This window comes from Typopeltis vanoorti, chromosome 7, assembly GCF_054136105.1.
Source record: "Typopeltis vanoorti isolate ZY-2024b chromosome 7, IOZ_Tvanoo_1.0, whole genome shotgun sequence".
NCBI lineage: Eukaryota > Metazoa > Arthropoda > Arachnida > Uropygi > Thelyphonidae > Typopeltis > Typopeltis vanoorti.
The window spans coordinates 5,448,362-5,462,220 of record NC_143555.1 but is presented as its reverse complement, the minus strand read 5'-3'; the positions used below and the strand labels follow the sequence as shown (position 1 = coordinate 5,462,220).

The window sequence follows — 13,859 nt, the reverse complement described above, 5'->3', positions numbered from 1 at the left end:
TCTGCCCTTGATTTTTTTTTTTTTTCTTTTCAATTTGCGTAATGAGTTCTTAACGTCCAGCGATAGTTTGCTGCTTGAAATTAAGAACACATTTCCTTTCTCCCGAATTTTTTTTCATGGCACAAGGTCTGTTCAGAAAGTGCACAGGATGCATGTACATTTTTGTCGTTAAGCGCACAGTTGTTATTATGATATCAACTTAAACATGGCAGGTTGAGGTAGTTTAGTAGTTATTTTTGACGTTGTTTTGAAGCACACAGCAACGCGTCTGTGTTAAATTGTGATCAAAATTGAAGACACTGCTAGAAACGTAATTTTACTGACAATAAGATATGGAGATACTGCTACGGCACCAGCCATTGAGTACATTAAATTTCAAAAGAGAACCGTGATCGAAAAAAAACGGCGCAGAAGGATCAACGATTAACTGTGCATGACGTGGTGAAGAGTCTTAAATTTCCGCCAGCTTATGAGACTCCGTTTAAGTCGATCTGAACAAGAGGCGCTTTTCAACAAAATTTATACTTTTTCTGCTAACAGAGAAAATAAATTATCTCCTAATAATTTTTTTTTATTAAAAAAAAATCATTAACAGTTCATGAAATGCGAGAGATGATGTGATACAAGTACCATCTGTCATCCCCATTCCCAAATAGTACATGCCAGGTAAGTTACGAGAAAAAGCAGAATGGTTTTCTTTTAGTTTGTTATTGGGAGTTGTTCGTTACGAATATGCTCCAGATGGGACAACAGTTGATTTGGTTCCGAAGGAACCAAATCAACTTTCACCCGAAGGTTTTTCAACAAAATTTACAATTGAGGTTTTCAAGCGGTGTACTGGCAGATCGGAGTAGACATCCAAGGAAATATGAGTTTGGAAAGTGAATACTTATCATTTCGACACGTTATTGTTATCATGTAACGCTCCCAGTCACAGATCTCAACTTGTTCCAAGTATTTTTTTTTTTAATAGGAATACCACAAGTACGGCAATCTCCATGCTGTCCAGCTTTCTCTCCAAAACTTTGAGAGGCCACAAATTCGAACTTCAATATAACGAAATTCAGCGGACATTTCTGAACTTTCTGGAGACAGATTTCAATATATACTAGGGGATACCCCAAAATAACCGGAATTATTTTTTTCTTTTATTTATTTTTTAATTTATTAAAGTTTATAATACCATGAGCCTCCGTATCTCAGTCGGTATAGATGAAGCCCTTTGGTCGGAAAGACCTAGGTTCGATTCCCGTCCATGACGTCAGGAACCTTTATCTGGTTTCTTTCGACTAAAGGTGAGTTAGCCGGTAGAGAGCTTTTCACCCGGAAATTACGGTTTCGAATGCCTGCACGATGAAGTGTGTGGGTCTACGCGTGAGCGTCAATCAGAAAGGTAATCCCATATTCGATTCTTCTTCAAAGTACTCTCCATATTTGTGAATGCACTTGTCCCAACGTTTTTTCTGCTGCTGGAAACGGCTCTGGAACTGTTCAACTGGAATTTATTTTACTTCGTCAACGAATCGCTGCCCTTTCATGGTTTTTCTTTATCCATGGGAATTTTAAAAAAAGTTACACTTAGATATCCATCTGAGATAGAAACGATTGGAAAAGCGTTGCCGTAGAAGGAACTCAATTGGAATGAGAACAAAGTCCAAATTCTGGAAATCTTATTTTTTATGCCATCTTTGTAAATACTTTTTTAGAAAAAGATTTTAGCTGGATCTTTCCCTGTGTCGATCGCTAACATCTTCAGAGTTTACACCCGAGGTCAGAATTTCACTGTAAGCAGTCTTCTTATTTTCTGAGTTTCCTGAAACACCCTCTTCAAGCATATTTACGCTTACAGTTGGAGTGTTCAAAGTCCTTTCAAAGCGTTCACCTTTTATCAGTTCTCTTATATGTGGGCAATTCAGACCCTTGCTAAGCACTCCAGTATCTGAAAATAAATAAATATACGTTGAGTCCCCCCCCCCCAACTGAACATCCTCTGAATCGCTAATAGGAAAACAGAAGTCCTCTTAACTGTTGTTCGAAAAGATATAATTGTCTCTTTCAGGTAAATTTTAATCTTGCAAGCGAGAACATAAAAAAACCTGTATGGGTTGTAACAGAGATGATTAAGGAACAGAATTATTCTGCTATTTAAGTAGAAATCAGGCATGTTTTGTTTTATTCTCTCAATGATGATAGGGACAGGGTATTGTCTAGCGTTAAACCAACTTCCGATTCGAAAAGACGTGGACATTTTTTACAGAATACGATGAGGGGCTCAACTATTATTTTTGCAAAATACGAGTATAGTTAATGAGCATTTTTGATAGGAACAATGAAAGGCTTTTCTTTTAAGACTCGAGGGTATATTCATCATAAACTTAACAAAATACCATCCAGTATATTTCGACATCTGCATGATAACAATGAAATTTTCCTGCACACTGATTCAGCATACACCTGTCATGTCAGATCACATCGCCAGTTCCGCATTAGGATCCCGAATTCAAGGTGTGGCAGTCTTTCCTGTTTTAACAGTTTCTTGTGAATCAGTAAGAAGACCGGTAAGGATATAAGTTGCAGTTGTTCATTTAAGTATTTAAGTTCATTAAAATGACGTGTAAGCAACGAGAAATACTACCCGGTGGTTATAAAATATTGCGTACTGACTTATAACCTGATTTTATATAATAAAATCTCTGCATGATTAGTAGTGTTGTTAGTTTTCTGAAAACATAGAGGCGAGTAATATCAAGGATTTTTAAAACGTCAAGTTAGGACATTCATAAATGTGCATGGAATTTGATTTGCTATAATATCAAAAGCAAATGAAATGAGATTTCGATTATTCATAAATATTTTAATTAAACGAATATTTACAAAAAGCGTCCACAAAAATAAAATCGGCTATAATGTAAACTCTACTGTCAGCACAGGTGGCATTCTGTGAAGTCCTCGACTTCGGATATATTAAAAAGAAAGTAAGCCGAGTAATGAGAAAGTATCTTTAGATAAAATTTTAACGAGGCTACTTTCCTGACCTTTTTAATTAGTGATAGTGTTGTTCGAATTTCATCCTACTTTCTCATAAATTAAACCCCCTGATATCAGCCAAGTAGCCGTTCCTAAATTCCAGCCTGATTCCTGCTTCTACGTACTTAGTTTACATATGAAATGAAATGTCACTTCTACAGTATTTCGAATAACGTAGGATAAACAGTCGACAAATAATTGCAGAAATGGGTTTAACGATGCAGTCTTTAGCTGCGTTTCCTTCTTCCTCGTTTACAGCTTATGTAGCTCAGTTTTGAGATAATTATCAAGGAGCAATTGAGGCGAAAGCGATCTTAGTAATCCCTCCTTTATTGTCCGACTGCGTTGAATTTCCCAGCATATCTTATAGCAAAAGATATAACTAGCTTTCAAACTTGGTCGAAAAGGGTAGAACGATGCAACTTGCCTGTGAAGAGGAAGTGCCCTCGAACCAAAAATGTGTTGGTAAATTTTTAATAACTAGCTCGCTAAAAAAAAAAAAAAAAAAAAAAGAACAAATAAAAACCGCGGCGAGTTCTCCTATGGTGAGAACTATCCCCCTCACCCCAGCACACACCACTAAAGAGTTTTTTTTTTTTAATGTTGCTCCCACCCACGAAAGATTATTTGCAAAAGTACGTTTTGTAGCGGAGGTGGATAATGATTTTTTTCTCCATTCTAATCAAATTTATATATTTTTAATTTATATTATTTTTTTCTAGAGATCAAACTTTATCAGGCCACTTCAGACATCCATTAAGCTTGGAGGTGGGCGGTAAAATTCATCTCCCACCTAAAGACAATCACGAACATCCACGTCGACGGATGGATTCAAGTCCCGTCGCCTTTTAGTTGAAGAGTGGGTACGCTTACCACTCGGCCGGCAATGAATGCCATCATCAGCAAACATCCGCTTAATTTGACTGCTCACTACTACTTAGGGTAGTGACCTAATTAATTCACAACAGTTCTAGAATCGGAAAATCTACTTTTCTATAATTGGGCAGATGTTTGTTGAAAAATAAAACTGCTAGCGGAGATGATCCCTACATAGGCTGCCGCGTACAGAAGATGGAAAGGAAATTATAAGCCTAAATTAGCGTGTCTCCATATACAATCTTATCTCCCAAATGCAGCTAGCCACTCTGGATTGAAGTGCATCTACAGCCATTGTCGGTTTAACAATCAGCTAGCAAAATATTTGAAAATTTAACAGTCGGTCCAACACTCTACTTCTCTAACAGTCGTACATTTTTAGTCTTGATTTGCCGAACTTCCCAGAAAACCTTCTCCAACTTAAACTATATGTCATTCTAGTCGAATTCTGTGGAACAATGACACTTTTAGAGGCAGCTACGGAGGAAGAGGAAAAGAAGAAAGATCACTTTTTTTTTTAGTTTCGCTATTTTCAGTGTTCTACACTATTATTCTTAATGGGATGTAATGCTTCAAATTTCGCTGGCTGTGTCCTTGTGTACTTCAGATGAATAAAAAAAATGACTATCAGTAATATTCATCTTGTAACTGGGGTTACAGTAGGACATATTTTGGCCATTAAGAATATTAGTGAGTGATTGGCTATAGCGCCTAGCTCGGAAAGTGATTGCCATACTCTTAATAAATGCTGTAAATCGGCTCTCGTGTAAATCATGGTCTTAATATCTCGATCTCTTGCTCACGGGATATGCTGTTGTAAGAGTGGTCTGGAATCTGTTTCGATGAATCGTGACGCAACAACTTCTCAAAATAGTTTAAAGTTCGTAGATATCTGGATTGTTTATCGTCATTATCCATTTTTAAGCTTTAATAGGACGCCGTATCGCATTACTACCTGGAAAAGTGACAACATATTGATGAACATCAAAATTAGGTCAAAATAGCATGTTAAATGCGTTCCCCATGGTAGATTCGAAACCAGTTAAGACCGCTAACGTAGGGTAAAGTAATGGATACTTTATTATTATTATTATAACTATTATAATTATATTATAAATAAAAATAATAAATATTATTATTATTATTATAATATAACTCCGGGCACTTACACGATATATAATCAGCCGTCAATTGCATGATAGATTAAACAAATTAAATAGTTCCAGATACATAACTAATATTCATCAAAAAAAAGTAAGCAGTTTCTCAGGTAGAAAGTAGACGAAAAGTATGTAATGGAATAATATGCAGAAAACAGGATTTCTATAGGATTTGGTGTGGAAATCGAATTTTATCAGTATTAGGAAACACTCAATGTTGCCCTAATACTGATAAATACTGTTGTCGGTGTTACATGGACAGCATCCATGCAACTATACGTTTCGCGACTGAAAGCCGCGAAACGTATTTCGCGGTTTCCGAATTCATCTTATTTGTACACCCTATTTTATTCCGGGGGAGTGGGGGAATAGAATCATACTAGAGTAAACAGTGATCAACAGCTATCCATTAATGGCGACAGCCTTCCTTTTGCGAGAATACCACGACTCATTAGCTTCGCTTTCTCTCCGAGGCCATTACGACATCTAGTTACATAAATGAAACCGTTCGGTTAAAAATGATTTCTAGATCAACTGCCCGAAATTTCGATTCTTATTTAATATTTTTCTACCAGAAGCAAAAGGAGTAAACAGCGGCTAAATAATCCAATCTTCTATTTTATTACATTAAAATAATTCAATTTGAGATTTGATTCAAATTATTTGAAAGAGCAGAGGATACTTGTTTATGAATTCTTTATTTCCAGCGATATAAACGTGAGTTATACGTAATCCGACAGGAAACTCTCCGATATTCAGGCACTGTATGCACCTCCCGTAATACGACACACATCAAACGATAGGCCATTTCTTTCCAGACACTTTGTAACTGGTCGACAGTTATTGAATTCATTGCTGCTACAAATCGATGCCGAAGTTCATGCAATGTGGTGGTTAAGGGTGGCACGTGAACAGTAACTTTAACAAATCCCCAGAGATAAAAAAATCGCAAGGTGTCAGATCTGGGTGGCCACTTGCACAGCTCAAGATCATCTGTCCCACTTCTAACCTACCTAGCGGTTAAGAAGAGTTGCGCTGAGATAATTATGTAATGAAGTCAGCAGAGTCGTCTTCGAGTTGAGGAGACAATCGGATTGGTAATATATCGAGGTATGACATCCCAGTTACTGTTGTTTCGGCAGAGAGGAAAAAAAAAAGCCTACAAATTTTCCAGCGAGAAATGGCACAAAACACATTCACTTTTGGCGAGTTTCTTTCATGTTCAATGTTTACACGTGGATGTTCTCTCTCATATTCTCACGTTATGATGATTCACTTCACCACTTAAGCGAAAAGTTGATTCACCAGAGAAAAATGAGTCGTGCTGCAAAGGCATCGTCCTCCATGCCATCGAACATTTTTACGCAAAAGTCTAATCTTTTTTCTTTGTCCCCGAGGTATTAATGCCGACATGAACTGTAACTTGTAGCTTTTCATATGCAATCGTTTCCAGAGAACATGCCATACCGTTGTGTCAGGAATTTCTAATTCCTTCTTTGTGGATTTTTCTTGGGCTGCGTACGAATGTTTGTCGAAGTTTTGCAACTTTAACTTCGGAAACATGTGGATAACCCGGATTTTTTCCTTTAGATGCATTCCCTCTAATTGAAATTGTTTGTACCAAGTAAATCTGCTTATGATAAGGTCCTTTCTTAAATTGAATGCTGAATTTACGTTGAACCGTAGTTACAGAATTACTTTGCAAATTCGATAACACAAAATACATTCTGCTACGGAGACGCCATTTTTGTTAACTCTTTGAGCAAGCAACATCCTATCAGGTAATGTATAACACGTTTTTATCGTTAGAAATAAATTTCACAAACAAGTACAATCTGCTTCTTCATTTTGAATAACTCTGTATATATGTGTATGTATATATATATATATATATATATATATATATTATTATTAACCATTAAATACTTAGATTACTGTACTTAAATATTTAGAAGTCGAAAGAGTAATTATTTGTAAGAGCTATCGAGGCAACCGAACCGTAAACCTAGAGCATCCCACATTATTCAAATAATGTGGGATGCTCTAGGTTTTTTTTTTTTTTTTTTTGTCTTGAAGTTCGATATAATCAAATATGTGCTACTTATAGAAGAACAGAATAAATAATGAAGATATCCGCGTGGCATGAAATTTAAAAGATATATTTTTTACTTGTAATCAATTAATTTAATTGCAAAATAATCACCATTCGAATAAGCGAGAGTTTAGAGAGTATTTGAATTATCGTCATCACTCAATTCAGTTCCTGCAGTTGTTGAATGGCCAACTTAGTGTAGTGTGTTACTACTACAGCTTTGGGGGGGGGGGGGGATCAGACAACGCTTCCTCGTTGAAAGCAACAGGTAACCAACGGAATATATACATTCCTGGTCAGAAAAACAACAAAAAAGTGCATTATTTCTCTACATGATTCATTTGCCTGCACGCGTCTTACATGAAGATTTTGCGTGAAGCAAAATTGCTGTCAAGCGAGAAAGACACCGCGTAGCGAAGCAACTTGGAGGCTTTCATAACGACGAAAGCGTTGCCACAGCCCTGTGCTACGGAAACGGTGTTGGTTTACTAATGAGATTCAGCTGTTAACTTTTTCCCCCCAAGGAGGCTTAGATTACACTGTATGGCCGCAGTTTATAAATCAGTGAATTGATTGAAAATGCTACCTAGTTAGTATTTTGTCGATTTTCATTAACTCTAGGCTACAGTGAGGTTACGTTTAAAATTTTGAACCGGTTTTAATTTCCTAATTTTGCCCTTGCTCGATTAGTACCTTGAACTTGCTTTCCAGTTTTCTGTATACGAAAGTTGACCGAGAAATTCACGATCTTATATATAAAATATAAAGAATTTTAATAATTTATTTTTCAGTACATTGAGTTTGAAATCTTACTGGACAGAAAAGTGGCCTTTAGGCTGCAAAATGAAATAGTTTCTCCTTGTGTGAAGTTGTTTTTTAATAAATGTTGAAACTGGAAAGCTGAAGTTTATTACAAATTACGGAAACCTAAATATCGAACTTATCTCAGTCGCTCACTCGTATTTTCATATGTTTTGTTATAATGTGGAATATAATGGTTTTATGACATCAATATTTGGGATGAATAATTTATGACCGACATTTTTACGAAATCTAATCCCATAGGATTAAATATGTCTTTAAAATAGCAGATTTTGAAGGTACAGCTAGAAAGATGGGAGGAATGTGTTTGGAAGTTTCTTTACTACACGTCATACATGCTAGCACACTGGAAATCGGCGGAGATTGTGCAGTGCCAAAAGCAGAAATAACCAGGGCATTGCTTGTATACTCCAGTTTGTACGAGTCTGCAGTCACATAGCGCGCACATACACACACACACACACACGTTTTTGCGTCGTAGGGATGATGAAGAGTAGTTAAAAAATCTCAAATTTAATTTGGTAAGATAGTTGTTGTTTGGCGACAATCTTTATTTCAATTTTAAAGGAAATTCTTTCGTCAATTGCAAGAATGCGATCCCTAAATCTGCAGTCTGTAACCTTTAAATTGGCATCCAAAAGTTATGCAATCAGCTAGTTATTCTGCCGGCTCCCCCGCAGCAATACTCAAATTTTGTGCATATTTTATCTCTGCAGGTAATATGTTCAAAGGGCAACGCAAGGTCATTCATTCCCACCCAGTATTCCAGTGATTGGCCAAAATCTTTAGCCCTTCGTACCTTTAGAGGCGGTGCTGTATCGGGTTATAAGTATCTTTGCTGCCGACCAGTACCAAACTAGTTCGTGAGCGCATGACGTAGTTCTATTGACTAGTCGGAAGTAGAAGCTGTACTGAGGAGAGCTTAGAGTTTCGCGCGTACACGTGCTGCAGTTCAGCCAGCTCATCCTACTCGGACTACACCAACGACTCCTCGCACCGGGACGATGTGGAGAATTGTTATCTGGACCCCACTGTTACTAGCGCTACTCGCTCACGGTAAGGGGCGATAACGAGCCCACAGATTTTTGATTTTTTTTTTTTTGTTGTTGTTGTTTGTATCTGTTTTGGAAAAGCTCTATGCGACGAGAAAACAATGCCAAGCAGTTTTTTTCTCCCTAAGCTCAGCATGTTTGTCTTTTCCGTATACAGGTCACTAAATTAGCTACTTTATTTATTTATTTTAAGTAGTTGAGCAAAACTTTATTAGGTTAATGCAAATTGCATGTTTCTTGGAAGAGTGTACGAAACGAGTTTGTCTTTTCCAGATTGCTCTCATCATTGTTTGTTTTTCATCGTCTAATAAAAAAAAATTTACACGCTTCGGCAACAATTCAGAGAACGTTAATATGAAATTACCTTCAAGCATAACCTCATCAAACTGGATGTAGCATTGTTCTAGTGATGTAAACATGTAATTTCGATGATCACTCTTCTGAAAAACTGACGAAATGTTCAAAGTACACTTCGAAAATACTTGGACTGTATAATAACACCACTGCAGATATTCTAAGTGGTTATTTAAAACAGTGCAATGAATTGAGATAAGTTTTCGAAAAGCAGTTTCTGTTAACTCTAAATAAAAATTTTTGAAGTACCTCGAAATACAGACATTGCAGCATATACATAATAAACTTAGAGATCATATATTTATGCATTTTAAATATATACACCCATATAAACTTAGGTGTTACCCAAGTTTATTGGCGTGCGTTCTTCTGGTGATCTGAAGTTTGCTTTGGGCAAGTTGTATGAAGCCAGTACTGAACTTTTTATATTAAATCGGAAGTTCTTTTTATTATTCTGGAAACAGTATAAAATAGTATACAAAAATATTCGGTTTAATAATATTTTTATATAATATTAAATTAGAATTGTATATACTATTTGAAATTATTAGAAGTATTTGAAATAGTTTAATAAGATTATTTCACAATTCTAGTAATTTCAAATAATTTTCAAAACAGAAATATTTGTTTTTATACGTTATGCAATAATTGTTTCAATGAGCTTCTTTTTTTTAACTTAATATTAATTAAGAAAAATTCTCGAGTAATTTCACTTTTCTTGAAATCGAATAATAACTATCACTTTACGTGAAGGACAGAATCTATTTTCATTGTATGTATTTGGTGAAAATATTAAATGGCTCGCGGTGTAGTTACTCATGGGTGCTGGGAATTGTAATTGTTCCCCCTGGATCTGGATGCAGTCGCACTGTTATTTTTGAATCTTTAATAAATATTAGCCATTGCATACATATCGTAATATCGCAGACGCATCTACAGTTACTTTATACATAATATATGTAGTGTATAATTTTTTTAATACCCATTAATGTCCCAAAACAAAATTGGGTTGATATTTTTGATATAAGGAAGATATTGCCCCCTCCCCATCAGTGATCTTAGCAAGTGACTGTTGTTTGTTTACTTTCCAAAAGGCAAGTCCTTAATCTTTTATAATAGCAATGATATTTCATAACTTAAATATCACTGCTGCATTGTGATCTGCTTCATCTGTTGGGGAAGCAGAGGATATTTTTAACTCTTGGAGGAAGTTGCGTTATAATATGCACATAGATTTAAAAAAAAAAAATTACAGTAATTGCGGATAACATATTGCAGATACATGTAAACGTCACTTTCACAGCGTATATGCAAAATGCTTGGTCACGTGTTCTAGGTAACACTTTAGGAATACTGCTGATCAGTAACCGTCAATAGTGTTGAACACAATGGGGAAAAACAAAGGATCTTTCGGAATTAGATAAAATGTTTACTATTGCTGGTGCCCGTCTGGCTGCAGCCACGATATCTCACCTTTTGAGAAAGATGATATCCCGGGTGTTTAACCAGTGGAAAAATAACTTGTATTGCTTGTTTAAGAGGCATAACTGTAGTCTTAGACAGGTTTGTCAGGAGCGAGATCGCCGTTGCCTGAGAAGGCTTTTACGGGCAAACCGAACTTCCTGTGTGCAGCATTGACCGAGGCATTTAATGAAGGTGTTTCCGACCCATATCTCGCAGAACTATGCGCCGTGAATTGAAGAGGATTGGTATTAAAAGTGGCATGTCTATATGGAAAATAAGTTTCTAATTCCGTGGCCTGTATGTGAATTACTCTATATCCTACGCAAGTTTCAATTATGTCACTCAACTTTGATTTTAATGCTCAAAAATAAATAAATATATTATATTAAATAAAAAAAATTAAATTAAATAAACAATATATTTGTTTGGATTCTTATTTACTTTGTAAGAAATTGCCGGCCTTGTTGGGGTGTTAGTATATCTGCTAGCCAACGAACATGGCGCGAGTGCCAATCCCGCTGTGAGCGTAGATGGTCTTGGGGTGCAAGATGAATTTCATCGCTGGATCACTTCCCCGATTATTGAATTAAAAAATTTCCATGTTTAGTCTCGAAAACAGGTATTCCGAACATGTAATAAATAAATAAAACTGCAGAAAATATACACAATTAATAATAATAAAAAAAAGCGCTTATTCTGTTTACAGCACTAATGTTCTATAGGTTTACCTTTCGTGCTTGGAAGTCTCATAAAAAATAATAAATTGCATCGAAGTAGTAAGGAGAATTCATTAAATATTAAACCCATGCAGATTTTTTTCTTGACATCTGCGAAAAAAAATTAAGTTTTTCTCATTTATGTGGAGATGAAAAACATGTAATTGATTTCAATATTTTTGTAACCCAGTTTAATTTTCCATAAAAATAACTTGTAAAACACCGGTAGTTTCAGTGTAGGTAATTTAAATTTACACTCGATCCCACGAATGACATGATTACGATTATTTGCATTATCGTTGTCAGGTCGCGATGCACTACAAGTGCGTTTGTGTTAATATTTCATTATTCATATTTGAGAGATGCTGTGGTTACCCCTCATTTCAGAACTACATCTATTGTAAAATGCGCATAATTTGAGATGGTGTGAGTGCTGTGGTTTAGGATCACAAGTTCGTACGACATCAAAATCATAGCAATGAATAAGACTAGTTGATTTTCAAAAGTTGCAGCTAAAATAGCTCTACCTACTACTTTTGGGGAATTAAAAGGCGTTGGACTACTTATTCATTTTGTTTAAGATACTAATTCTGAATTTAAGACGGATGTTAAGAATGATAGTAATCACTAACATTTATCGACGAGTTTACTTCCCAGTAACATTTTCCTTCTCTGTATCAGTCAGAATTTAAAGAGGTATCATTAATGTAAAGAAGTTTATTATAAAACGCAAATATTAAACAATAGACTGGCATATAAAATTACAGCAATCAGTGTTTTTTTGTCAATAGCCCCATTGTGTGCCTGTATGAATAACATATATTGTAAACCTTGCTGGTATATCTGATTTGTTACTGTATTTCCTTTTACATGTTGACTTAGTTGAATACACTGTCTTTGATGAAACTGAACAAGCGTGAAAGAGGAGAACCGAATGCCGAATTAAAAGACAATGAGTGACCCTGAAAAGTTGCTCATTGCTAGTTAGACTGAAAAAATGCTAAACAAGTCGCGTGATATTGAAGAAAAACGAATTAATTATACTGTTGGTTGATCCGACGACAAGTCCAAGGCTAAAGTCAAGTTATGAATTCATTTTAGGTATTTCTTAGCCGCTTCTAGAACAAGCTCATTGACGAGGCTTATCGGCGTATTAAGTTTCCCTTTGACTCGCTTTTGGAAAGGGCACTGCAAATTTTTATCTACCTTAGGTCCTTGGGTTCAAAGTTTACTTCTTGTTTGATATCAGTTCTGGAAAGGTCGTCTGTTTCCTTATGCTTGAAAAATTGATTTTCATTTCTATAAACACTAACCATATTCACAGATGTGAATATGGTTAGTGTTTATACAATATAACGCAATTTTTATATTGTTTTTTCCATTTTGTATATGCTTTAAAATATCTATGAAAAAAGTTTATAAAATTAGTCTCTTGGTGGACATTGACAAACAGAAATTTGCTCGTCCTGAGTTATAAACTACATCAGATTTTGAAAAGCTTCAAAAAGTAGTGTGTTAATACTTGACTGCTAACTCCTGTTAAGATAACAGTGAAAATAAACACTAAAGAACGCAGTCTCAGCAAAGATAAATGTCCACTAGTTAATAGAAGAGAGATAGGAAGAAAAGAAATGCTGACTTCCATATTATATCAGGACTAAAATAACAAGAAATATGAACTTATTGCCACTACTGCATAGGATTCCATACAGGTATGAGACAGAGAGAGAGAATTCTCCATATGCAGAGAATCTATTGATTGACCTTGAAGCCTTGAAAATAAACGATCATTTCCACTAAAGACAATTTTCGATCAAATCGTTTTCTTCATTATCAAAATTGTTCTTTAAATATCTTAATAAATGATGTTACCTATGAGGAATATGGAGAACCAACTGTTTTTTTTTTCTTCCTCCCTCATCAGGTCTTTGGTTTTTGAACGAATGGGAATTTAACAGACCAAATTGAAACAACACATGTATAATGGTTTAGCAGAATTGTATATTTACACCTAATTCTTAAAGTTATTTCAAAATTATAAAACGATCTTAAATTATAGTTTGTGTTTAATTGTTAATCACCCAAATGTTCTGCTCCGCTACTCGCTTTGCCGGAAGGAAATTCTTGTTGCTTTTAAATTTTAATGTTCGGCATTCTTTACAAATACCGTGTGCTCTGTGCCATATCAGTTGTTCGGAAAAATGCCACTTCATGCAACTTCGATGTTTTTCTGTTTACATTTGTGTTCTACTAGTAGTAAAATAACAACGAAACGTGACCATTATGAGCTACTTCA

The 13,859-nt window shown here is 35.5% G+C and overlaps 1 protein-coding gene across 1 annotated transcript in view; it reads left to right on the top strand.

Moving 5' to 3' along the window:
• Nucleotides 1-8,826: 8,826 nt before the first annotated feature.
• LOC150104461 (putative carbonic anhydrase 3) overlaps nucleotides 8,827-13,859 on the top strand; it is a 176,675-nt gene continuing 171,642 nt past the window's right edge. Inside the window, exon 1 of the mRNA XM_090395155.1 lies at nucleotides 8,827-9,033. Within this exon, the coding sequence (XP_090251281.1) occupies nucleotides 8,982-9,033 (52 nt within the window). The 5' untranslated portion in view covers nucleotides 8,827-8,981. The remainder of the gene's footprint in view (nucleotides 9,034-13,859) is intronic.